The sequence below is a fragment of the Trematomus bernacchii genome, unplaced genomic scaffold (assembly GCF_902827165.1).
Source record: "Trematomus bernacchii unplaced genomic scaffold, fTreBer1.1, whole genome shotgun sequence".
Taxonomy (NCBI): Eukaryota; Metazoa; Chordata; class Actinopteri; order Perciformes; family Nototheniidae; genus Trematomus; species Trematomus bernacchii.
Genome location: NW_022987615.1, coordinates 1,341,976 through 1,368,546, shown reverse-complemented (window position 1 = coordinate 1,368,546; position 26,571 = coordinate 1,341,976). Strand labels below are relative to the sequence as shown.

At 40.4% G+C, this 26,571-nt stretch overlaps 1 protein-coding gene across 4 annotated transcripts in view; it reads left to right on the top strand.

Moving 5' to 3' along the window:
• gripap1 (GRIP1 associated protein 1) overlaps positions 1-22,106 on the top strand; it is a 54,006-nt gene extending 31,900 nt beyond the window's left edge. For all 4 annotated transcript variants that reach the window (XM_034132167.1, XM_034132168.1, XM_034132165.1 and 1 more), the window contains 5 exons: positions 4,708-4,838; positions 8,828-8,944; positions 11,003-11,096; positions 17,447-17,637; positions 19,418-22,106. In XM_034132167.1, coding sequence (XP_033988058.1) covers positions 4,708-4,838; positions 8,828-8,944; positions 11,003-11,096; positions 17,447-17,637; positions 19,418-19,495 — 611 coding nt within the window. In that variant the 3' untranslated portion in view covers positions 19,496-22,106. The remainder of the gene's footprint in view (positions 1-4,707; positions 4,839-8,827; positions 8,945-11,002; positions 11,097-17,446; positions 17,638-19,417) is intronic.
• The last annotated feature ends 4,465 nt before the right edge of the window (positions 22,107-26,571 follow it).

Below are 26,571 nucleotides of genomic sequence, written 5' to 3'. Positions count from 1 at the left end.
ACATGGTCAATTAGGAGGTACATTTATTTCCAAAAACTCCAAGAATTCCCCCCATATTTGATGGAACGCTTCGGGCTTTCCCTTTATGGCAAATGTCAATTTTTCTAAGGCTAAACAATGAGAGAGATTTTTTAACCAGTGATTGATCGATGGGTTTTCTGGGTTTTTCCAAAAGACAGCTATCGTGTGTTTAGCTTGGAGAAGAGAAAAAACTACTAGTCTTTTCTTAGTGATATTAAGTCTGAGAGTTAGAGGGAAAACCCCAAGAATACAGAGTTTTGGGCATTCTGGTAATGTGGCGGAAATTATTTTTGACAATGTGCCCAGAACATCTTTCCAAAATGATTTAATATTTGGGCAGTCCCATAAGCAGTGGAACAATGTTCCCTTATCATTATCACACTTTACACATTGATCTGGAATATTTGCATCAAAATGGTGTAGTAGGGATGGAGTTATATAGGTACGCATAATCCATTTGTACTGTAGGAGTCTAAACCTCGTGTTAATAGTTTGAACCTGGGCTTTGTGGCATATCTGCCCCCATTCCTCAATTGTTACCTCTGCATTCAAATCAGTAGACCAAGCAAGTCTTTTATTCTCTGAGGACTCTTCTGATTCAGTTTTGCAAAGGTCATAGATCAAAGACACCTGTCCATGACCAGAGGAGTGATGTACTATAATTGTTTCCAGCTTTGACAGAGGTGGACATAATAGTGAGTGATTTTGTGCCTTAGATATATAACTCCTTAGCTGCAGATACTTAAAGAAATGTGTTGAGGGAATATGATGTTTATTTCTTAGCATCTCAAAGGTCATCAGTTTGTTGTCATCATATAGATCACTGATCTTATTGATGCCTCTGTTGGCCAACATTTTAAACCCTGAGTCATATGTTCCTGGTATAAATCTTCTGTTACCCCATACAGGAGTAAAAGAGGATATCTGTGACTTTAAACCTAAGTGGCTTTGTACTTTGAACCAGACATCAACTGTGTTCCTGACAAAAGGGTTTTTTGTATTCTTTTTAAGCTGTTTTGGAGAGTCAGAGAACAAATACAAATTCAAATACAAATACAAAAAAATATCTGGGCTATTTAGTATTTGTTTGACATTAGTTCTTTCACCATAAGCACCTACTGGAAGATGCTTGCTTTGTATGAATGAGCTTCACCGCTCAGTCTGACAGCCGTATAGCAATGAGGATAATCCACGTAAGGAGATAAAAGTCAAATATCCACCGGCAGAAAAATCAAAGGTTCCCCTCAAATGAGCTTTTCGTTCTCTGTTATGATAGTTTCCATCTGTAAGACAAGGCAAAAAACAAGCTTCACCTCCAATTTCTACAGTAACATTACTCCTAACATTAATATGTTCCACTCTAAGCGCTCAGAGAAGGCAAAACAACAGTGGTGCGTTCAGAAATATTACAATGGTTGGAGCACTTTTTCTCAAGGCTTCCACATGCGGCGCCATCCACTCATTGAAAACAGATGAAATAAGACGCTAGCAGTCAGAAAAAAATAAATGTAAGCACAGACCCCAGTGCTTCTGTTTTAAAATCAAAGAACACGTGTGCTAATCTGAGCAGCCACAGAAACTTAAAGCTTTCATAGTGCTGTATACATTTTTCAGCAGAGGGATCCCTTAGAAGTCTTTCTGTCTCCTCTCGTTTACAATATGGGGAAATTAGAGCCGGAAGTTCTATCAACCAACATCTAACAACAACTAACCAATTGTCACATGTCTCTCGGCCAAATAACACCCAGGATTTCATGACTTGATCAGATCCGATTCAGCTATGTTGCTAATTAGAGGAACAACCCTCGGTGTAAAGATAGTGAATCCAGCTCTGACTGTCTGTGAATGTTTTAATATCTGGTGTTTTTGACACTGCATTGTTAGCTTGTTGATTCAATTCTGATTGGATGTGTTGTTTGGGAAACACCCTTTTTCTAAACGTGGTCTATATTTAAACCCAACAGAGACAGAATTAGTGAATGAATGATGAATCGCATGAAGAGCTGAAAACATGTGAGAAAGAATTGTGATATGTGTGCAGGGGATTGTAACATCCCTCACAATAACACATGAAACAGACAGAAATGTCATATTTCATGTCGTATTTCCACGTGGTTTTCCAATGTTTCAGCTCTGTTAATCATCTCTTCTTCTGTAGTGGTTTAATGGCACCGACTGCAGCTGTTCATCTCCATAAACCAATGAGCTAAACATTTACAAAACAGTGGTGAATGGAAACAAGCATTCGATCATGTTTTATTTTCTCTAAATTTGGTTAAAAAAATACTTGGCCCCAAGTGGTAAACCCTGTCCACAGACTTTAATAATGTCCTTGTATTAGTAATGTTCCCATTTCTCTGCAACAAATCGATCTGCTTAACCTCAGAGCTCTGTTCACTGTCAATGGAGCAGAACCTGACATTAAATCAAAACAAACAAACAGGAAGAGTATTTAAATCCGCCTAAATGGACGGCATTCTGCTTTAAATGCTTCAGTAAGGAAAGACAGCAGTTCTTCGCCAGTGTGTGAGTGTGTGTGAGTGTGTGTGTGTGTCCTAAGTGGCTGAAATGTGATTGTAACGTGACCGATGGGTCCGATAATCGGCGGTGTGCTAACCCTGCGTCAGGAGATTCTGGCTCAGTCCGGAACCTGCTGCTCAATATTTAATGCAGAGCTCTGATTCCCTGAGCTGACTTGGACACACTGGCGTCTGCTGGCAAAACACACGCACACACACACACGCAAACAAAAACAAACACAACACACACCTGCACAGTCCGTCACTTTCTATTTCTCTGCATTTAACTGGACTTTTTACACACTTAATATTTGTCTCGTTACAAATCTTTATTTCTTCTCCTTTCTTTGACTTTCCTGTCATACTTTCAGTAATACACACACACACACACACACACACACACACACACACACACACACACACACACACACACTAAGAACGGGACGGGGCAGGGCAGGGCAGTCCTCAGCATCATGTATAATCTATGAGGAGTGATAAATGTTTAAAAGGCTCTTCTGCACAAACCTGAGAATCAGACATTTTAAAGTAGCATACTTATCCCTCTGCCCACTCACAGCACCTGCATTAAAGGGTGGGTTCAGTGTCTTAAAGGGACAGTACACTGCATTAAACGGCGGCTTGAGTGTCTTAACCTGTTAAGCCCGAGAGACCCCGGTACCGGGGCACTGCCGCAACATCTTGCAGGAAACAGTGTCTGAGGGCATGTTCATTTAATAAACTATGAATGTTTTATATCCATGTAATGAAAAGAAACTCATCTAACTGATCTTTTTTTTTTTTTTTTCAAAATAAAACCCACAATGCTAACACTGAGCCTCTGAATTAGCAACGAGCGAAAAATGCTAACACCTTACTGCACCGAAAATCACTCACAAAACCTTATTATTTATCTCTTCTCTACATCCATGACATCGTTTCTCATCGTGAGGTGACACAGAATCGTTGGACACCCACATTATCACTGAATTATACGAAATGGCGACGTTATAAGCAAAAACGGACATCAAAACAGGTGACGCTAGGTAGCTAAAAATGCTAACAATTTTACCTTGGCTCTGTAGTCTCTCCAAAGTGGTCTTCAATGGCATTAAAATGATAAAAACGCTGCTGAAGTTAATCCATAGGTTAATCTAATGTGTCTGTGTCCCTTTGAAATGATTTATGATAATCCATAAGCATTAAAACTGCTTTTCCGTTTCCAGATGTCAAAGCTAGAGATAGGTTCACTCTGATGCAAAATTACATGCGCGAAGCCCCCACCTTTTCTCTTCACAATGAGTGTGTGTGGGGGACTCCCCCTTCGATTCTATTGGCTCTAACGGTCAGAAAGAGGTGTCAACCATCAAAATCGAGCAAGGGGGGCCAGAGATATTTAAAATCCACCCAAATGACCCCAGAAGTGGTTTCTTTTTGCTAAATCTCTCTAAAAAGGTCAAATTTCACTTGTTTTGCTTCAATCTTGATACAGGGTACTTATTATATGTTGTACTTTGGATTCCTAAAGCTTTTAGTCTACTAACCCATCATCCAAGGGTAGTTTTCACTATAAGTAAAAAAGAATTTTTGGACGGACACTATAATTTACAGTTTTTTACTATGTAAAATCTGAATTTTCTTTAAAATAAAAAACATATATATTGATTCTGACTTGTCTACATCCAACTCACAGGTTTATCATTACTTTGAGAAAAAAGATTGTTAATTTAACCCTTTTAGAAGGGAAGATATGGTCATTTGTTCGGGGAATGTCATTTTCGAGCCTGAGACCTGAAAAACAGGCTCAGGGCTTAACAGGTTAAAAGGACAGTGCACTGCATTAAAGGGCGGGTTCAGTGTCTTAAAGGGACAGAGCACTGCATTAAAGGGCGGGTTGAGTGTCTTAAAAGGACAGAGCAGTATAATAAAGGGCGGGTTCAGTGTCTTAAAGGGACAGTGCACTGCATTTAACAGTGGGTTGAGTGTCTTACAGGGCCGGTCAACTGTGTTAAAGTGACGTGCCACTCCTAAAAGGAGTCATAAGGAGTCATTGTCATAAGAAATTTCCCCTCAGCATAAAAAAGTCTTGTCCTTTAGGTGGCTAAAATAAGTTTTGCTTCTGCCCTTGTCCTTACAACTTCATAGTTGACCAATATCTCTCTCTCTTCAGGTCTGGAGGAGCTGGTTCTGTCAGAGATCAACAGTCCCAGTCGGAGTCAGCCCACCGGAGACTCGTCCTCAGTCTCCTCCTTCTCCTACAGAGACATGATGAAGGAGTCCCAGCCGACCAATCAGAGCAAGGTGGGTGGAGCCTGTGAAACAGAGTTTGGAAAGATTCACGTTTTTTAGCCTAGTGAAGTTTTAAAAGGGTTAGGGTTAGAGTGATGAGTTTCTTCTGCGAAATAAACACGTGATCAATTTTGACCACGCCCCTGAGAAAATAGGAATCAGAATGGTTCAAATCGAAATGATTCCCAAACCTACTAAACTGAAAACATCCCATCATCCTCCTCTCTCTCTTGCTGTCTCTCCTTCATTCAACTCTCCTTCCATTTTAACTTCTCTCTGTTTTTGCATCATCATTACACTTTACTTGTATTTTAACAGAGTCTTTGAAGTTCCTCTGTTGTTATTTTTACCCCCTTACTGTTTCATCAGTGTGTGTGTGTGTGTGTGTGTGTGTGTGTGTGTGTGTGTGTGTGTGTGTGTGTGTGTGTGTGTGTGTGGTGTGTGTGTGTGTGTGTGTGTGTGTGTGTGTGTGTGTGTGTGTGTGTGTGTGTGTGTGTGTGTGTGTGTGTGTGTGTGTGTGTGTGTGTGTGTGTGTGTGTGTGTGTGTGTGTGTGTGTGTGTGTGTGTGTGTGTGTGTGTGTGTGTGTGTGTGTGTGTGTGTGTGTGTGTGTGTGTGTGTGTGTGTGTGTGTGTGTGTGTGTGTGTGTGTGTGTGTGTCTGTCTATTGATAGAAACACTGTAAATAGAGCAGACAGGTTCAGTTTATGCAACTGAGTTTCTGTCAAAAACACGAGACTCTGCTGAGGCCGCCGTCAGGTCAGTTTACTGTGTTGTGGCGGTCGTCATTAATAACAGCGTCACAAGACAAATAAGTGGCTGTTTACCACGTTGAACAAACTCCCAGTACAGTCATCAAAAAAAATCTAGTTTATGTTTAATTCCTAAGGCTGCATTTCAAATGAAAAAAAGTGTTCTGACTATGTCTACTGGTTACTACGTCTGTTTCCATGAGGCAAGTTCACAATTGATTGCAGCATTGCAAATCCATGTGGCAAAGTATAAATGCCGCCTTTGATCTAAGAACAAAGAAAGCAGAACATGCAATGAATTAAAACATGAAACAATATTTGGAATTCAATATCCTGGTCTGTCAGTGCTTTGGTTGACTATAGCTCTAATTGTGTGATAAAAGACACTCTCTGTAATCCATGACTGTTTCCTTTTTCCCATATTTGTACAATTGGAAATGAGAGGATGTCTCAGGTGCAATTCCCAAAATAGGAAGTGGTGCAGGGATTTTTTTGTAGGAAGTTAGCATCGCAAATGTTCCCTCGATAAAAGCCATTTGGATTTTTCCATATTATTTTTGGTTGTTGCAGAAAATAATCTCTGGGGCAAATACGTTTATGATACCTCCAGTTTTGTTCAGATGGATAATCTCCACAGATTAACAACACTTTATGATCTTCAAAGTAAAAAGCTAACAGTAGGTTATAAAGGAACTACTTCACGTCACCACCGCCAGGGTTGGGTTGTAACGGAATACATGTAACGGCGTTACCAGTGGCGACTGGTCATTAGGGGCAGGTGGGGCACAGCCCCACCTAGTGTCAGCAGAAAGTATTACAAATAATGATTACAAAAATGCAAAAAAATAAATAAAAAAATATATAAAATATATTTTAAGATCATGTTTAGTCATCTGATTCGTCTGTACATTGCTGTTTTAGTCTGTGTTCTTCTAATTAGTGTGTCTACACTCACAGTGTGTGCCTATTGAGCTGTTTAGAGCCATGTGGGACAAAACCTGATTATGCCCCTTCCTCTCGCTGTGAAGTGAACGTGACTGTAAAAACTACACTGCGCATGCTCAGAGTATTTTGTAATGAAATGTGTGTGGCAAAAAAATAATGACCAGAGGGGCATGGAGCTACCATCCCCACCATACGTCATCTCAAATCATTCAGAGCTGATTGGCTGTAAGTACGTGTGCCGCGAAAAGTGTGGTGTGTGAAGAGGAGACGAGAGAGCTGCAGTGGCGCGTCCTAAAACCAGGAAGTAAGCACAAAAAAGCAATGAGATTTCTCCAGAGGATTTTAGAAAATAGCTCGAAATAAGATCTGTGGGAAACGTACCTGTTAGATAAATGCACGTTTTGATCAGCCGGATAACATCCACATGTCTACCCTAATTTTTTTATCATAAATCTATGGATTAGATTTATGATAGACTTTTGAAACTACAAGAACATAAGGAGGACTTTTACAAAAAAGTAATAGAAATGTTTGTCCAGAAGGATAGGCAAATGGACTTCATCTTCAAGTCAAGGTAAGACCTCCATTTTATTGAAAATGGGATCTTACTAAGAGAGAACAATTCAATATTTAAATGATAAAATGACATTTTTTGGGTATCCTTTTGTTGAACTGTCTGTTTAAAATTAATCGAAGCATCAGACAAAAAAAGCTTTTGAAAATAATATTATATTTTGGTTTAGGTCAAAATATAATATTTGTAAACCTGAAGAGTCAGTGCCAGTGCCTCACCAGCCATGAACCTCACTGCACATCACTGCACGTCACTGCAGAAGCTTATAGACATCTACGTTTTTTGTGCCCCACCACTTTTGTACATATAAAAACGCCACTGGGCGTTACGTAATCAGAATACAAAAATCAAGTAACTGTATTCAGCTCGCGTTACATTTGAAAAACGAGTAATCTGATTACAGTTACTTTCGTAAACCTGAAGTGAATACATTTTGGATTACTTATTGGAATTATTGGTGGAAAGATTTCCTCACAACATTTAATATTCATTACTAAAGGTACAGCCGAATCATCACAGCGCACAAAACCTATTACCGCCGCAGATGGACCAAAAAAGGGAGCGTTTGAAAAAAATGTGCGGGTCCGCTCAGTGAAACAATAACAACGAAACATGGAGGAACACAAGTCTGCGTTTAAATTGTGTGTGTGTGTGTGTAGAGGTGTGTGTGGTTAAAACACATCAGCCTGCGGTCGCTCTTTATCCTTTCTAATGATTCTTTCTGAAGGTAAGCACAGTGAAGGCGGTGCGTGAAAGGCGGTGCGTGAAAGGCGGTGCGCGCTCCTCTTCTCAGAGGCTGAGTTAACCCTCCCGCTGCCTCCTGGTGCTGCAGAGATTTCATGAAGTGAAGGAGGTTTTCCTTCTATAAAACAGCTGTGGGCAGCAGATACTGTGAGTGTCACGGACATGAATTCATAGATCAAGGCAGACTGGTGCACAGTGCACACACTCTCCTGTTTTGCCAATCCGGTGCGTAAACAAATATAGCTCTACACCCCTGGCCGAAATGTCCTTAAAATGAAGTCCGAGTTCGACATTTTAATTCATGTCCTGCCAACACTGGCAGGACAGAAGGCGACACGCCCGTTCTAAGCCGTGTCCCTCACTCCTCACATCCCAAGCTGCATCCCCAAAAAGTGTATTATGTTGTTACATCGTTTCAGATGTTATGTTTCAGTTGTGCTCTTGATAAGCCATTAAAACAGTAAAAACACGTTCAGTTTCCTTTTGCTTTTTGTGTCTCCTGTAGCCTTCACCAAAACATACCCATCTGTGATGGAAAAAGAAAGTAATCCAAAAGTAATCTGAATACGTTACTTTTTTAAGACACGTAACTGTATTCGGATTACTTTCAGAGCCATGTAATCAGTAATCAGTAACTGATTACATTTACAAAGTAACCCTCCCAACCCTGACCACCGCTAAGCTAAAGGCGGCTAATGTTCGGCGTGATGACATTTAGTCGTCTCATTTAAACACTGCCGTAGAGCAAAACGTTAAAATCTCTTAAGACCTTAGTTCACGTTTACAACCACAAACACGTTCAGAAAACCTAACCCGAGATTGCTAGAGTGATGACTCATTCCTGCACCCCTCGAAAAGCACTCTCATTGAAGCATGCTAAGGTTTTCACACCTAAAAGGCTGCAAGTGTGAAGAACCTGAAGTCATTTCCTCTGTACAAACTGTCTTTGTCTGATATCCAATAACGTTTTTCTCCTTTCTGTGTGTCAGTCTGGAGGAGGCAGCCCTCAGTCTCAGCGTCCGGCCGAGTTATCTGACGACGAGGTCGGGGAGTTGTTCCAGCGCCTGGCCGAGGTGCAGCAGGAGAAATGGATGCTGGAGGAGAAGGTGAGCAGCCACTTATTACCTGTCTTCATCTCTACTAGTCTACTTGCACTGTGAACCCGGAGATGTTGAGAACACACAAGTTTAATGTTAGAAATGTACAGTACGGGTCCCCAGCACATAGAAACTACTGGATGCTATCTTGCATATGTTGGGCATTTTGCACAGTTTCATTTATATTGGCATTAATATCTATATGCAGACATAAATAGGAATAGCTAGAAACATGGCTTGACGGATTTGGAAAATGTTGGTGTGGTTTTTTAAGTATATTGAGGACATTTTAGGATCAAACATTTAGTTTTGAGTCCCTTTTAAACGTAAAATCAGCCCATCAGGAGTACAAATATGGCCACTTCCTGGTTTAAACTGCCATTTGTTTATCCTGAAAATGTCAGGAATGGATTCAACATCCTCAATAACCTCCAAAAACCACTCCAAAATGGTCCATAGTGGCCAAGATTTTTTAATATTTATTTGCATATGATAATTAATGCAACTTATGCTAATTGTGCAAATTGCCCAACATATGCAAGTTAGCGTCCTGCAGTTTCTATGTGCTTGGGACCCTTACTTTACATTTCTATCATGAAACTTTGGGGTCCTCAACATCTCCGGGTTCACAATAAGACTCTGAGCTGCAAACAGACTTGTCAGTCTCTCTCTGAAACGCTTTATTAAAATCAACATCAAGATGTGTACAAAGTCAATCAAACCTTCACCCTGTCCTCCTGTAACGTCTCCGCGCTGCCTCGTGACATTTTACCACTTCACTTGATGCCTCGAGTCGACAGTCGGGTCAATGATAACAAAAAGTTCCTCCTGTTTTTAGAAGGAGGGTTATGTTTGTAGATGCATTATTAATATCCTCTGCAGCATTCAATATTTCTGATGTTTCCTCTGAGGGGTCAGGGCCGTGTCTCTGCAGACGCTGCAACAATTCATCTGATTGGTGATCCACGCATTATTTATGGGCACTTAATTCTGATCAGTAGTTGTCTGCTTTCAGGAAGTATACCATGTACACAGTCTATGTAAAATACTCCATTTGTTGTAGTAAAAGCTTATAAAATACAATATAAATCTTGGATGCTGTTGGAGCTCTGAAACTTCATTCTTTAATATATTAGAGACTAGATTGTTAGAATACAAATCAAAACTCTGATTAGACGTGTGTCAGAAAATTAATGTTTGATTAACAACAGACCAGTGCTTTAATGTAAATAAGTACATTTGCTCAAATACTGTAAGTAAGGGAAAGTAGAAGTACCTCAACATTTTTATATTTCCATTTTCACCTACTTTATGCCCTACATTTTAGATAGATTTTTGTTTCTTTTTACTCTATTTTATTTGTTGGGAAGCTCTAGTTACTACTTTATCAACTGATAAATGATGGTGTATTATCTTGGATTGAACTGTGTAGAAGTACATGCATCTAGTAGAATATGCTCTATACTTACCAGCTGTACGGTTAAAGAGATGAAGACATTAATGCATCATTCATTTGAATCCGATAATAAAATATACATGAATCTAGAGGCAATTCTCTACATTAAGTACGGTAATACTGTTGTAGTTTAAGTAAAGTAAAATAAGTTAAAGGTGGGGTAGGTAATTCACTTCAGAAACACTTTTTGTTATATTCCATGGAATGCTCTTAACATCCCGATAGCAATGAATATCTTAAGTGCTTTAACGATAAATCCATTAATAAATGTCATCTGTGGAAGCCGTAGTACTGTAAAAAGCACGACCAATCATCTGAGCCGGCCCGGCTAAAATAACTGGATGGCCTACCTGCCTGTCAGCCTTCCATCTGTGCACAAACTTATCTCGTGCCCTCATTGGTCATGTGCGCGTTCATGTGTGTTGGAGGAGGGGCTCTGTAAGGAAGTCTGAAGGAAGGGGCAGATTTTTTCGGCTGCCTACTTTCAAATTCTAGCGCACTCGAGCTGGTTTCTCCATTCTTACCTACCCTACCTTTAAGTAGAATTTCTACTTTCAAGTGAAACATCTTCAGCAGACTGAACACAAACTGTTTTAATTTGTCTCCTTCAGGTGAAACATCTGGAGGTGAGCTGCTCGTCGATGGCTGAAGACATCTGCAGGAAGAGCTCCATCATAGAGACCTACGTGATGGACAGCCGCATCGGTAACACGCACACACACACACACACACACGCACACACACACACACGCACGCACGCACGCACACACACACACACACACACACACACACATTATGAGATGTAACAGTATGATGACCACAGTTTGAAGATGTGAGACTAGAATATTAAGACTGAAACTAATATTTGAAAGGCGTGTTATTAGTCCTGTGGATTACTGTTGGGCAATGTGTTAAGTAAAATCATTCCTGTAAGTAATGGAGGTAAGAAAGATTAAACTCTTTATAAACCAGTTTTGAAAGTTGTCAAAAGGTCTTATAAAAAGATACTATTCAGTTGCATTATGGGAAATGTAGGATCCTAAGTTTCTGCAGTTCTAGTTGGAATATCTCCATCGCCTTTGCACACATTCAGACTTCTCACATTTTAAAGGAGCTCTTCACTGAATCATTCACGTGATGTAGAAAGTATATATCGCTGATATAAAGCAGCATCTTTAAAATGCTAAAATGCTGCTTTTGTTATTTAGCAGACAAATCGTTTACTACAAGCTCTTATAATAGCCCGTTGACTTCAAACAATGCGACATGACGATTCCCTGGTTCACAGTGCTCAGAACAAAGCCAGGTAATATATAAGAAGTGCATCAGTCAGCAGAGAGTGTGCCGCCTCAGCACGTCGTTTATCTGAACATGACACTTCGTTACGACCACTTGAATCCACCGCCTCCATTACCTCCACACAGCTTTACATGGAGCAAACTGCCACAGGAACAACACCATGTGATCCAATGATGCAAACATGGAGCTGTGGTTCCTCTCTGTTAGTAGTCTGAAATATTCAACATTTAATCTCTCTGTTTGAATCCTGTGTGTCTTTCTCTCATGTTTCTCTGAGTTCAGTGCTGCTATTTTTAGCTGCACACTGATGTGGAGTGAGTGTGTGTGTGTGTGTGTGTGTGAAGTGTTTTTTAATAACTCCTCAAACTATCAGCTGATTTATTTTTCAATTAAATACCCTCCTCCTCCTCCTCCACCCTTCTTCTCCCCTCTTCTTTATAATGAGCATCGCTGCAGACACACATGAATCATGCTCTATCAAACTGTACAATAAGAGGAACTACAGTATTTTTTAAATTCTGTTTTCCCTTTCATTTCAACGCTTGATGATCATGTTCAAATAAACCACAGTAGAGACACATTAAAGAGTCAACGGGCTGGACGTTAATGATGAGAAACAAGGACAATTAATAGCTATTGAATTAGTCCGATCGTCAGTACATAACACGGAAGACCAAAAGTAAATTATCTCGCTTTATTTTCTGATCATATGGAGAGTTTCTCTGCCAAAAACAAACAATCTGTGAATGACTGTGTTACATTCATGTACAAATAGTTACACCTCCCCGCACCAACACCCCCAACTGTTTTTCTCTCCACATGTTTTCAATTTCAGTTTGACTGGTTTAATTCTAATATATATCTATATTCTCTCCCAACTAAAGTTGTAATAATGTTAAATTCTAATGGGCAGTAAAACAGTAGTGTGTGTGTGTGTTGTGTGTGTGCTGTGTGGTGTTGTGTGTGTGTGTGTGTGTGTGTGTGTGTGGTGTGTGTGTGTGTGTGTGTGTGTGTGTGTGTGTGGTGTGTGTGTGTGTGTGTGTGTGTGTGTGTGTGTGTGTGTGTGTGTGTGTGTGTGTGTGTTGTGTGTGTGTGTGTGTGTGTGTGTGTGTGTGTGTGTGTGTGTGTGTGTGTGTGTGTGTGTGTGTGTGTGTGTGTGTGTGTGTGTGTGTGTGTCATACTCTCACACACAGCTCCATACATCCAGTGTTCATTTACATTTAGTTAAAACTTGTCGTGAAAACGCGACCGAGCGTGTCGCCGTTATTGTAGCGTTGCTAGGCAGCAGTGGTAATCTGTGGAGAGCAGTTGGAGGTTTAGTGCCTTGCTTCAGGGCACGTCAGCAGCTCACGCTCAGAAACAAAGTAGTAATCAGATCAGAAACTGCAGTACAATTACACGCTGGGATAATACTCCACTGCAAGTACTGCGTTCAAAACCTGAGGTAAAAGAATCAATGTGCATTCAATTGTTTGACTATTATATATCTCTACAGCTTCTGGATTAATATTACAGCTACATTAATGTATATGTGGTATTTTACTAATGATGGAGGAGGTCACAGCAGGTAGAGGCCCCCTCTGATCCCCCATGATGCATTGCACCGATTATAAACGCAGTAGAGGATTTAAAACAGCAGGAGCAGGAACTACTTTATAAAGTAAAAACTAAAAGGCTAATAACACAATGTGACTTGTGGTGAAAAAACAATCCTGTAAGTCCGTGGCTGGGGTGGTGGGGGTCTTTTATAATCCGGAGGGCTTTCTTCCTGAGCCGCTGGGAGTAAAGGTCCTCCATGGATGGCAGCTCCGTCCTGGTGATGTTCTGTGCAGTTTTCACCAGCCTCTGTAAAGCCTTACGATTGAGGGCGGTGCAGCTGCCGTACCAGGCCGTGATGCAGCCAGTCAGGATGCTCTCTATGGTGCACCTGTAGAAGGTCAGGATGCTCTCTATGGTGCACCTGTAGAAGGTCAGGATCCTCTCTATGGTGCACCTGTAGAAGGTCAGGACGCTCTCTATGGTGCACCTGTAGAAGGTCAGGATGCTCTCTATGGTGCACCTGTAGAAGGTCAGTATGCTCTCTATGGTGCACCTGTAGGTCAGGATGCTCTCTATGGTGCACCTGTAGGTCAGGATGCTCTCTATGGTGCACCTGTAGAAGGTCAGGATGCTCTCTATGGAGCACCTGTAGAAGGTCAGGATGCTCTCTATGGTGCACCTGTAGAAGGTCAGGATGCTCTCTATGGTGCACCTGTAGAAGGTCAGGATGCTCTCTATGGTGCACCTGTAGAAGGTCAGGATGCTCTCTATGGTGCACCTGTAGAAGGTCAGGACGCTCTCTATGGTGCACCTGTAGAAGGTCAGGATGCTCTCTATGGTGCACCTGTAGAAGGTCAGGATGCTCTCTATGGTGCACCTGTAGAAGGTCAGGATGCTCTCTATGGTGCACCTGTAGAAGGTCAGGATCCTCTCTATGGTGCACCTGTAGAAGGTCAGGATGCTCTCTATGGTGCACCTGTAGAAGGTCAGGATGCTCTCTATGGTGCACCTGTAGAAGGTCAGGACGCTCTCTATGGTGCACCTGTAGAAGGTCAGGATGCTCTCTATGGTGCACCTGTAGAAGGTCAGGATGCTCTCTATGGTGCACCTGTAGAAGGTCAGGATGCTCTCTATGGTGCACCTGTAGAAGGTCAGGATCCTCTCTATGGTGCACCTGTAGAAGGTCAGGATGCTCTCTATGGTGCACCTGTAGAAGGTCAGGATGCTCTCTATGGTGCACCTGTAGAAGGTCAGGATGCTCTCTATGGTGCACCTGTAGAAGGTCAGGATGCTCTCTATGGTGCACCTGTAGAAGGTCAGGATCCTCTCTATGGTGCACCTGTAGAAGGTCAGGATGCTCTCTATGGTGCACCTGTAGAAGGTCAGGATGCTCTCTATGGTGCACCTGTAGAAGGTCAGGATGCTCTCTATGGTGCACCTGTAGAAGGTCAGGATGCTCTCTATGGTGCACCTGTAGAAGGTCAGGATGCTCTCTATGGTGCACCTGTAGAAGGTCAGGATGCTCTCTATGGTGCACCTGTAGAAGTTGCAGAGTATCCTGGAGTCCATGTTGAACCTCCTCAGCCTGCAGGGGAAGAAGAGCCGCTGTCGAGCTTTTTTGGTGATGGTGGTGGTGTGAAGAGTCCATGTCATACCCTTTTATCCTTTCCTATCTTGTCTTAACTCCCAACTTGTCTTCCATTGATTCCTCTCGTATCTCCTCCTCTCGTCTTCCATCAGCTCACATGCAACCAAAACCATTTAAAAATCCAAACTATTTCTTCACTTCCTGCTGTGTAAATACAACTTAATAAAAGTACCCCGCCTGTAAATCAGCAGCTCTCTGATGACTCCCCTCAGCTCGTCTGACAGGTAGTGGACTCCTGAGGAGCGTCGACATCTGTTTCCTGTCAGCTTTCTGCAAACATCACATTCATCATGTCGTTACAGCGGGAGGTCAGAGCCTCGCAGAGAGAAACAGAGAGGAGGAGGGTCATTAGTGAAGCTGCAGAAGAACAGCGTACACAGCATGTGGCCCAAAGTATACGGACAGATTATCAGACTCCCAGTTGGATAAACATACTTACATACCTAAAATCTGTTTACATGCCAGAAGTTAGACTATCCCCAACGTTAAGTTTGTCTGCACGTTTACAGCCCTCAACGAGGACACACACACACACACATTTTCGACACATTCAGAGCAGCAATAAACTGTAGGACGTGGATAAAATGTCAAAAGATGCAGTCACTTAATTTGGGATATCACATGATGTATCTGAAGACCATTTACATCAGGGGTGTCAAACTCAATTTCATCTCGGGCCACATTCGCATCATGGTTGCACTCAAAGGGCCAGTTTTATATATAAGACTATATAAAAATACATATATAAATATTTAATATATATAAAATAATGTATTATATTACATTATTGCCTCTGCATTGGATTATTATCGGATAGGGTAATAACTTCATAAGTCTCTTCAGGGACATTTTGAAAAAAAAGTAACATTTTGAAAAAAAAGTCAGATTCTGAGAAAAAAGTCAAATTTGAGATGCATTGTGGGACATGTAGTTTATGGGCAACGTGCTTCTGTAAATCGGCATGTAACCGTATAATAAACATATTATATTCTTTGCAAGCTCTTGTGGGGCCACATAAAAATAAGTCACGGGCCAGATTTGGCCCCCGGGCCTTGAGTTTGACACCCCTGATTTACATGCACACAAACCTATAGAACAAACTACAGGAGAGGGACAACCCCAAAAACAAAATAGGGCCTCTTTAAGGAGTTGATGTTATTCATGCTAGAGTTGCTGTGGATGTTAAAGTGTTTCTTTACTTTTGTCCAAACTCCTGGATGGATCGTGAGGAAATGTGGTTTATTATTCACGTTGCCCTCAAAGTAAATATGAATACTGATCCATAACTTTGGTGATCATCTGGTACCCCAACATTATCTTGTGTACAGTACTTTGCTTCATGAACAAATTCCTGCATAATTAATGAGATCATCTGCGTCATCTAAACTGTATCTTTCTGCTAATGAGCTACTAGCATGCTAACGTGCTAAACTATACAGTGTGTGCTAACAGAGCCTCACAGAGCTGCTGCTGTAACTGAACACTCTGAGTGTTGTTATCTGATCTGATGGACTGATGCCATGTGGCTGACAACTTAATTAACCCCTCGAGGACAATAAGGACAGACAGACTGATTGATTGATTGATGGATTGAGGAAACACGAGGAGAGAGAGGGAGCTGGGACGATACTGCTTATGGTTTAACAACGAGGCCATCAGGACACGAACAGATTGTCCATGTGCAGTCGAGCTTTTCCCCTTCAGACAGAGCTTTATTCCCACTTCACTGTTTATCTTTGTTATTCCTGTATCATCCCCTTCGGACAGCTCTCTGTAAACGATTCGTTGTATTTGCTGGGAGCTTTAAGGGAGCATCAGCTGTCCTTAAAACGGTTCTAAAAAAGTGGGTTTTTTTTTTTAGCCGATACCTGCAGGAACACTGTAGTAACAGGTTCACATTACAGCTTTATTATTGTGTTTAATGCACATTACATTGGGCCAGGCGCAGGAAGGGATAAACGGACCCTCTGTTTTATGTTTGTATCCACCATCTGTTCCTCCTTTTGAAGTATTACATTGATTCCTGGCATCCTCCAAAGGTTCCTTATGTTTGCTTTCTCTTAAGTCTGAGAAGAAACAAGAAAGCAGTCAATATAAAGTCAAGTTTTAACAGTACCTTAAACTCTTTGTCCATAGCAACGAAACACATGTTATTGTATTCATTTGAGGAACCATACCTTAGTTCTTCTACTTCTTACAGCCTATTTACATTTATATAGTGTTATGTGTTGTTTAGGGGGCGTGACTTGTGCTGGTAATCTTCCACACGCCTCCAATTCATGATAAAAGTGGGATTAATCCTCCAGCTCACCTGCAGGGAATGAGCACGTGTGGTTGGTTAAGAACGTAATAGTGCATCAGGAGTTGACATCTCCAATTTGTAACTTTTCCAACAGCAGTTTAAGAGAAATATAGGAGAGATTTAGGGGAACGATACGACCACATGAACTTCTCGCAGTCTGACAGCAGAGGAACTTCCACTCGTCTCAGTGGAAATCTCACAAGAACAAACTGAGAGAGTTTCTTATCGATTCTGCTGGAGACACTCAGTCCTCTTCTCGTTTCCTAGGATTTTCGGGCAGTGCGGTTGGAGGTCACGGAGGTCACGGGGGTCTCGGAGGCGTTCTGGCGGAGAGAGGCGGTCTGGGTTCGGTGCTGCGAGATCTGGTGAAGCCGGGAGACGAGAACCTGAGAGAGATGAACAAGAAGCTGCAGAACATGTTGGAGGAGCAGCTGACCAAGAACATGCACCTGCAGAAGGTAACACACACACACGGGGACACACGGACGGACACACGGACACACACACACACACGGGGACACACACACACACACACACGGACACACACACACAAATATCCTTGTAAAATGTCTTGTTTGTCCAAAAAAATCCAAATATTTTATTTTTGTCGATTAAATGTGTATTTTGTTGCAAACATTGTCATCAATACATTTTATGTCATTGATTTATTGTTTAAGCATTACATACAAACATTCAACACACACAGAAACATAAATAAATGAGGGAACTGAGCAGTGTGACATCACTGCATCAAAGGGTTTCTGGGTAATGTAGTTCAATGCTAGACAACGTTACGTAACGGCTTTAAATCAGCTGTGTGTGTGTGTGTGTGTGTGTGTGTGTGTGTGTGTGTGTGTGTGTGTGTGTGTGTGTGTGTGTGTGTGTGTGTGTGTGTGTGTGTGTGTGTGTGTGTGTGTGTGTGTGTGTGTGTGTGTGTGTGTGTGTGTGTGTGTGTGTGTGTGTGTGTGTGTGTGTGTGTGTGTGTGTGTGTGTGTGTGTGTGTGTGTGTGTGTGTGTGTGTGTGTGTGTGTGTGTGTGTGTGTGTGTGTGTGTGTGTGTGTGTGTGTGTGGAGCATAGTTAAGTGGTGGTGGTAACTGTTCCCATGACAATGAGCAAGAACAGCACCGTTTTAAACATGTCTGGTGTGTGAAGCGGGGGGTGTAGCCGTGTTTGAGGAGTGTGTAGGAGGACACATCACCCAGAGGGAGGTCCAGGTTACACACGCGCACACACACACAGACTGCAGTAAACAGACGAGATACACGGTTTCTGTTTGTCGCTTCGCTAGTTTTATAAATGTAAATGTTCAGATTGAGAGAGTTTCAATACGTGCTCAGCTAAAGTTTTCAATATCAGGTGAGTTTCACAGCTGCTAACGCAATCTCTACCAGTTGGTTTGCCCCCATCAGACACCAAAGAACAATACCTGTCCATAACTATTTTGGAGAAAACAGGACAGTTAAAGGTAGGGTAGGTAAGTTTGAGAAACCGGCTCGAGATACACTGTTTGTTATATTCCATGGAATGCTCTTAACATCCCGATAGCAATGAATATCTTAAGTGCTTTGACAAAAAATCCATTAAAAAATATCATCTGTGGAAGCCGTAATACTGTAAAAAGCACGACCAATCGGGCCGGCTAAAATAACTGGGTGGCCTACCTGCCTGTCAGCCTTCCATCTGTGCACAAACTTATCTCGTGCCCTCATTGGTCATGTGCGCGTTCGTGTGTGTTGGAGGAGGGGCTCTGTAAGGAAGTGGCAGATTTTCTCCGGTCGTGTATTTTCAAATTCTAGCGATCTCGAGCTGGTTTCTCAAAATTACCTACCCTACCTTTAAAAAACTGTTTTATAAATCTAAAATTAACCACAAAGTATTTTCAGAAAGATATCTTAAAGGCAAACTTTACCCCCAAAATTATGTTTTTACATAAATAACTAATCCCATGTTACGTTGAATTAATTGATGAACACTTTGCCTATCTCACATAAATGCAAGTTTCACGAAGAATCATAATATTGGTCAGCTCGTACTTTAATATATTCACGGATTTTTTTTTATTCTTTTTCGAAATATCACTAAACCAACAGTTAAGATAAAACAAGACATTTGAAGACCACGCTTTTTCCACTTGTCCGACATATTATAGACACCAGAAATCAATCAAAACAGATAAATCAACAGACAGAATATTTGTAAGTGGCAGCTCAATTGTAAAATAACCACTTTCTCTGCAGGACCTGGAGCTTTTGTCCCAGGAATTAGTCCGTCTCAGTAAAGAGAATCCTGGTGGCGGTGCTGCCGGATCGAGATGAGACTATCGCCTGGAAACATCCGTCCCTTCCCTTCCTTCTCACTACTGTTGATCACCTCAGCTGGAGAGTTTGGGCTGGGCTCAGACTAAAACCTGGAAACAGCATTTCTTCCTCTTTCATTCCCTGCGTTTGTGACCTCAGACCGGTTTTGAAAGGTGTAGAAGAAGAAACTAAAGACAAGACGGGAATGGAAAAGTTTGGTCAGCTCTTTTGTGTTGCTATTGAATGTACTGTAATTAGACTGCACCACTCAGTTCCTCTGAGCCCTGGCTACAACCTGGAAAACAAACATTGTAACTGACTGTAACGCTTTACTTTATGCTTGTTTCTGTCCGAAGGTGATTTCAGAAAAGCACCTTTAAGATTCTAATGTCTGGCTTATGGGTCCGGGCTATGTCCTGGAAAACAGTTGCCTGGTATATAACTGAATGAATGATTTATTTCATTGTTTATGTGCAGTAACTCTGTTGTGATCTGGCTATTTACTGGGCTTCCTGTCTGCAGCTAAATACTTCAGTAGTAAATGCCCCGTGGGGTCTGTCTATGACCTGGATTGCAGAGATTCATAACCGACAGAAACTACGATTTCATTGACGTTTAAGATCATTTTTCCCTTCTTCAAAACTGAAATTTGACCCAAGATTTCAGCCACATTTCATAATATCTCCTCGGATGTAACAGAGATTATTTCAGTTCTTCTTCCTGATGATGAAAGCCATGCAATGTGACGGAAACCTAAAGTAACAAATAATAAGTTAGTGGAGCTGTTTGTTAAATGGTAAAACGTTTTTTGTTCACCTTTTCTCTATTTTCTTATGTTTTTCTGCCAAAGTGACCAATGGCAAATTTGATAGTATGGCATTTTTTATCGATATTGGATAAACGGTTGCCCCTTTACATCTCTTAGACACAAAAACATAAAGGGAATAGAGTACGATTTTAATTTATACATGGCAGTTAGTCGAGCTACTATAACTAGCTACATCAACAAATAATCAGTGACCGAGAAATGTACGAAAAGTCTGTAGCTTTGCAGAAATAACAACTCTTGTTTCTCTAAAAATGAAACATGTTAAGCTATCTCCTGCTAACAACATTCAACGCAAATTATAATGTGCGACATATTTTCTAAAAACTCACTTGAACTCATTTAATCAATGTGTGTTCATCGGCCTAGGCTATGTCATGGAGCAAAAACAAACTTTACTCATATGTTAACTGATTGAATATTGTTTTTGTGGTTGTTTCTGGGCCATGGGTATTTCCTGAACATGTTTTGTGTCTTTTGGTTGTTTGTTGGAAAGACACGTTTTTGTTTCCCGGTTATTATGTGGAACTTTTACCTTTTTTTTATTCATGTTCCAAAATCTGCAATGAAAAACAAATCCTTGTTGGAAATCCACCTCCGTCTCCTGTCATTGAATACGTTTCATTACAGGAATGTGACATGGTTCAGTCTATTTGCTGGATTTTAAAGACTGTAATGCATTTAAGACTTGGTGGTTTCGGGGTTTTATCCAAAAAGAAAGAAGTCATACATGTATCAGAATAATTAGAATTTAAGTGCATGCAAAAATGACACATTCACTATTTTTCTGATATATGAGAATACAATTAGTTAAAGAAATTTGCTTTTTAAAAAGTCAGTCCTCTGGGGCGTCTGGTTTATTTAAGTCTGGTTTGGAAAATGAAAACTGAAAAGACTGTCTTGTCAATTTGCTTTGTTTGTTTTGGATAATTCTGCGCTCTTGAATCACAAGAACTGTTTGTCTTGCACTATTAATTTTGTTGTGACTTATTTCCATCCCTACTGGGAACACCAAATGGTGCAACAAAAAAAAAAGAAAAGTGAAACTGTCAGCCTGCTATTCCATGTTTTCTGTTGGACTCGGTCTACTTCCTGCTTGAAACAACGTATCTTATTATTTTGACTGTATCTTGAAATCTGTAACAAAAATGGATGAAGTTAGACTTTTTAACACACACTAACTGTTGGCTCTACCTTTGTTTGCTACTTGGACCCTGACTACATCCTGGACTGAACCTATTGCACTGGCTGCTTCTGGTGACCGGGCTCTGACTAAATCCTGGATATTATGCTTGTAGCATTATGTTGTAACTGCCTGAACATTTCTGCTTTATTTTTTTGTTTGTACACTGCAAAGGAATATACATTTCAGTCTGAACTTCTCAGAGCGAGTGAGAAAAACTCGACTTGTTTTCAGGCAGCTTTTACTCAACCTCAGATCCTTAAGACCCAAACTTGAAGGCATTATTAAATATTGAAATGAAGGTAAATGTAGAGAAATATGATCTTGATGTCATACTGTAAATCAAATTTTAATTACTTAACAATTAAGGTTTCAGCTGCACTGAAAACGCTTAAAAGTTTTCCCTCTTTCACTGAGACTGACTGAGCGGGATCGGTCTATGTGCTGGACAGTGACTCGGCCCGTTGCTTTGTTTGTTTGTTTAAATCTGTATATATATACACGCTGTGATATGACTTCTAACTGTATGAAGAATCAACCGATCTATTTATGAGACTGATGATTATGACGCTAATTATTGCAACATGAGAAAATATGATATAAAAATTATTGTCTGGAGACGATGAGTCCGTGTTTTCCTTTGCATGTTCACACATTTCAGGACAAATTGTTTACTATAAATGTGAAAATATATTGAGCTTAAATCTAGTTTTAGTGAATTATCAATGATCAACAGTAGCCCAAGTTAAACAGAGCTAATGATTATCCTTTTAATACCTTACTTACTTTATAAACTATCAATATTTTCTGTGGTTTTTAGGGTTATTAGATGTTACCAGATAAGATGTTACTTTATTAACCTTAATGTTATGTTTGTGAATTAAGTAAAGTTTATATATGTAAAAAAAAGCAGAACAAATGAACAAGAATCAATTGTATTTCTGACGGGCTCTGTCTACTTCCTGGACTGAATGCTTAATAAAGGAGTGAGGAATGAAGGGAGAAGAAGCATTTTTGGTGTTATTGTCTTAAAGGTCCCATGTCATGCTTTTCTGGTTATTACCCGTCCCCTTGTGTGTTATGTATCTTTTTCTGCATGTAAACGGTCTGCAGAGTCACAAACCCTCAAAGTACACCCTGTAGCGAGTAAAACTCTAACACAGAAAATACCTGTCGATGCTGCCCCAGAACGCCTCGTTGGACATTTCTCTTTTTCTTCCTGGGTACAGTGACGTGCCCATACCCAAATGGACCCATTGGTCCAAATGGACCAATCCATGGAGCCGTTACGTTACGTCCGCGGAGCCGTTACGTTACGCGGACTTCCTCACACACACACACTCAATCTTTTCTCAGCTGCAGCTCCACCGATTTCTCCTCCCTGAGACGGCGGGACGCGGCGAGGCTGTGAGTCGGTGTGTGAGCACACACACAAACTCCCAGCCAGGCTGCGGGTGTGTGTGTGTTCGGGCTGGTCTCGCTGTCTCGCAGACGGCCACTGAGCTCATAGGGAGGGGGGGGGCAGGAGCTCCAACAAGCCGTTTAGGACAGAGAGTGAATACACATACTACACAGAGATGCTGTATGAGAAACCAATGTGATTTTGGAAAATTGCACAATATAAATCTATTTTAGTAGATCTCAACAATGGAATTATGATCAGTAGAAATGGCCATGACATGGGACCTTTAAAGTGAGGGTTAATTTTTCTCACCAAATCGGCAGAAAGTTGAATGAAGTTTGCTTTTGTTTTTCTCTGCAGGTGACACTACATCAGCTCCCACAATGCTCTCTGTTTTTGTTGATTAAAAACTCTTCCTGCTCTCAGTAAAGTTTTAGTGATGGAGGTGAAGGAGTTTGGGGCCCTCAGAGGGGGGGGGGGGGGCTCTAATTAGCTGCCGGGCACTTCCTGTCCCGCAGAGAGAGAGAGAGACAGATTAGAGGGGTGACGGGGTCCGCCTTAACGAGATAGCGCCTGATTGGCCGGTGCCGGGGTTAATTGAAGGGGAGGAAGTGGATGATGAGTTCTAAGAAATAAGAAATGTGGTTTTAATTAGAATGAACGCTCGGAGGAAGCAGGTCTGTCTATCTGTCTGTCTTAGGGGACACTTTTTGTTATTTCTTTGTCATTTTCTTGTCAAGTAGTCATTTTCCTCATTTTGTGTCATTACGAGTGTCTTTGCAGTTTTTTTATTCTCTGTTCAGTCAATTTGAGTCTTTTTGAAGTTGTTTTGAATCTCTATAGTAATTTTGAGTCACTGTATGGTCATTCCTACTGTCTTTCTGTCTGTCAGCCATTTGTTGTAATTTGTTATCTCGTTTTCATTTTGTGTCTCTTTGTAGTTTGTTTTTTTAATAGCCAATCTCCTCCTGTTATTGCTTTGTGTCTCCTTTGGGTCCTTTTGTTGTGTCTATTAAGTCATTTGGGTCTATTTTATTTTTCATTTTAAGTAAGTATTTTGAATATCTTATTGGTTTTGGGTGTCAAGTTGGGGCTCTGTTTGTATGTATTTTTTGTTCATGTATATCCAAGAAATATAACAGTCATTGGGTGGAGGTTAGAACATAGAAATTCAAGATCACAAACCGACACACACACACACACACACACACACACACACACACACACACACACACACACACACACACACACACACACACACACACACAGTTGGTGTTCAAGGAACATGTTTCCTCCTGAATCAGCACATTAAGCTTAACTATTTATTTTATGTTATCAGGTGTTTGATTTTGCAGCTAAGATGGATTCCAACTAGGATCAATGAGTCTTGTCTACAAATATAAATTGTAATGTATCAGTTAATTTGATTTTTTACTAACAACCTCAATCTGTAGGTAATCAAATGACGTGGAGAAAGGACCTCAAAACGTTTTTTCCAGTTTTTCTAGTTTAAAGTGGTGAAATAGCGCTCCCTGGCTTGTCAATGAGACTGATAGTGTTAATTATATGGTGAGAAGTGGTACTGCACCCGGACCGGTGACAGTTGGAGCAGGTGAAGCTATTTACTGTTACAACAACTCTCAAAACCAGTCGAAATATATTCTGTTTATCGTCACAAAAAATTTGATAATTAAGAAAAAATACTAAAAGGGTTCTGTTACTCTCATTGTGATGATAATAAAACAAAAGTTAATGGTAACTTCGGGCCGTTGGCGAACGCTAGCATACAGGTGTTGCTATTAGCATTAGCTCCGGGTTAGCTTGCTAACAGTGATGAAGGGAGTGTCAAAAACCGCTGGAAAACAGATGCTGAGAGACGTATACTAACGGCTTCACCTCCGTTGAGAAGAGAGGAACACTTTTTAAATAAAAAAGGTAGGTCATATACACCTGCTGTCTGTCTACTGGGGTTATGGGTAAACACAGTAAATACAGTGTGGTACTATTATTACTTTAATTCAAGTAAAGAACTTGAATACTGTTTCCCACCACTGGAAAAAGTATTCAGATCTTCCACTTGAGTAAACGTAGATGTAATCAGATCTTGTACTTGAGTAAAAGTAGAAGTACTCAGATCTTGTACTTGAGTAAAAGTAGAAGTACCAGAGTGTAGGAATACTCTGTTACAGTACAAGTCCTGCATTCAAAATGTTACTCAAGTAAAACTAGAAAAGTATTATCATCAAAATATAGTTAAAGTAGCGACAGTAAAAGTAGTCATTGTGCAGATTGGTCCATTTCACAATAATATATGATTATATTTCACATCATTAATCCAAATCTGTTAAGTAACTAAAGGTATTACATAAATGTAGTGGAGTAAAAGTACAAAGAAGCTCAAAAGGGGAATACTCAAGTAAAGTACAAGTTTCTCAAAAGTGTACTTAAGTACAATACTTGAGTAAATCTACTTAGTGACTTTACACCTCTGACAAATAGAGGCCTCTTTTCTGCAGAATAATGATTTCACTTTTGTTACTTTAAGTACATTTATCTGATAATTGAGATTTTGAATGTAATACTTTTACTTGTACTGTATTATCTTGAGTGTTTGTCAGTGGAAACTCCACAGAAACCCGACCCTGTGTTCCTGAATGTCTGCCCAGCTGATCCTCTCTTTGTGTCGTACTGTACCGACACACAGACCAACAACAACATGTGTGTGTTGCCTCACCTGTCCTTCTACCTGTTCAGACTGTGTGTTCTCTGTAACCTGACCCTCTGTCTGCAGGACTCACTGTACGGAAATACAACTCCTCTCTGTCCTCAGGCTGACTGCGGCACCATCAATCATCTGCTTATGTTTATATTTAGTTGAATTCTAAATAACTATGACCTAAAAAACTAAGATTTTGTACTCTGTCTTTGTTAAGGGGTGACGCGTTTAGTCGATCCACCGAGATGTTTTTGGAGGCTACAGTATAATAGCAGACACTGCTGTTTTCAGACTCTTAAATAGGTTCAGCTTTTCTCTGTTTATATCATAGGAGACTGAATATATGTTAAATATTTAAGTTAAATTAAAAGTTTTAAAAATAAAATTTAAAGGCATTAGCTTGGATTTTGAGAAACTTTTCGGACATTTCTTTACTATTTTTGGAGATTTTATAGACAAAGTTTTTTTTCCATCTGTGTTTCCATTTCCCGTGTGTCGTACACATCACCTAAAAGGTAAATATTGTACTTTTCACTCCACTACTCTTGTCTGTAAGCTTAAGTTACTTTCACCGTTTTTCATTCATGTCCAGTGAAAACCAGAAAAACCCTGGATGATTTTGAATGTTTTTTGGAGTACTTTTTAGTATGTTTTACGTATTTTAAATACACATTTTAATGCACAATGAAGACTTTTAACTTAAGTACTTTCACTACATTTTAATGCACAATCATTATGATAACTTTGAATACTTTACCTATATTTTCTGCACAAACTGCACTTCTAATTTAAGTATTTTAACTACATTTTAGTCACAATCAGTTATTTTACTTTAAAGGTAAGTTTGAGAAACCGGCTCGAGATACACTTTTTGTTATATTCCATGGAATGCTCTTAACATCCCGATAGCAATGAATATCTTAAGTGCTTTGACAGAAAATCCATTAAAAAAATGTTCATCTGTGGA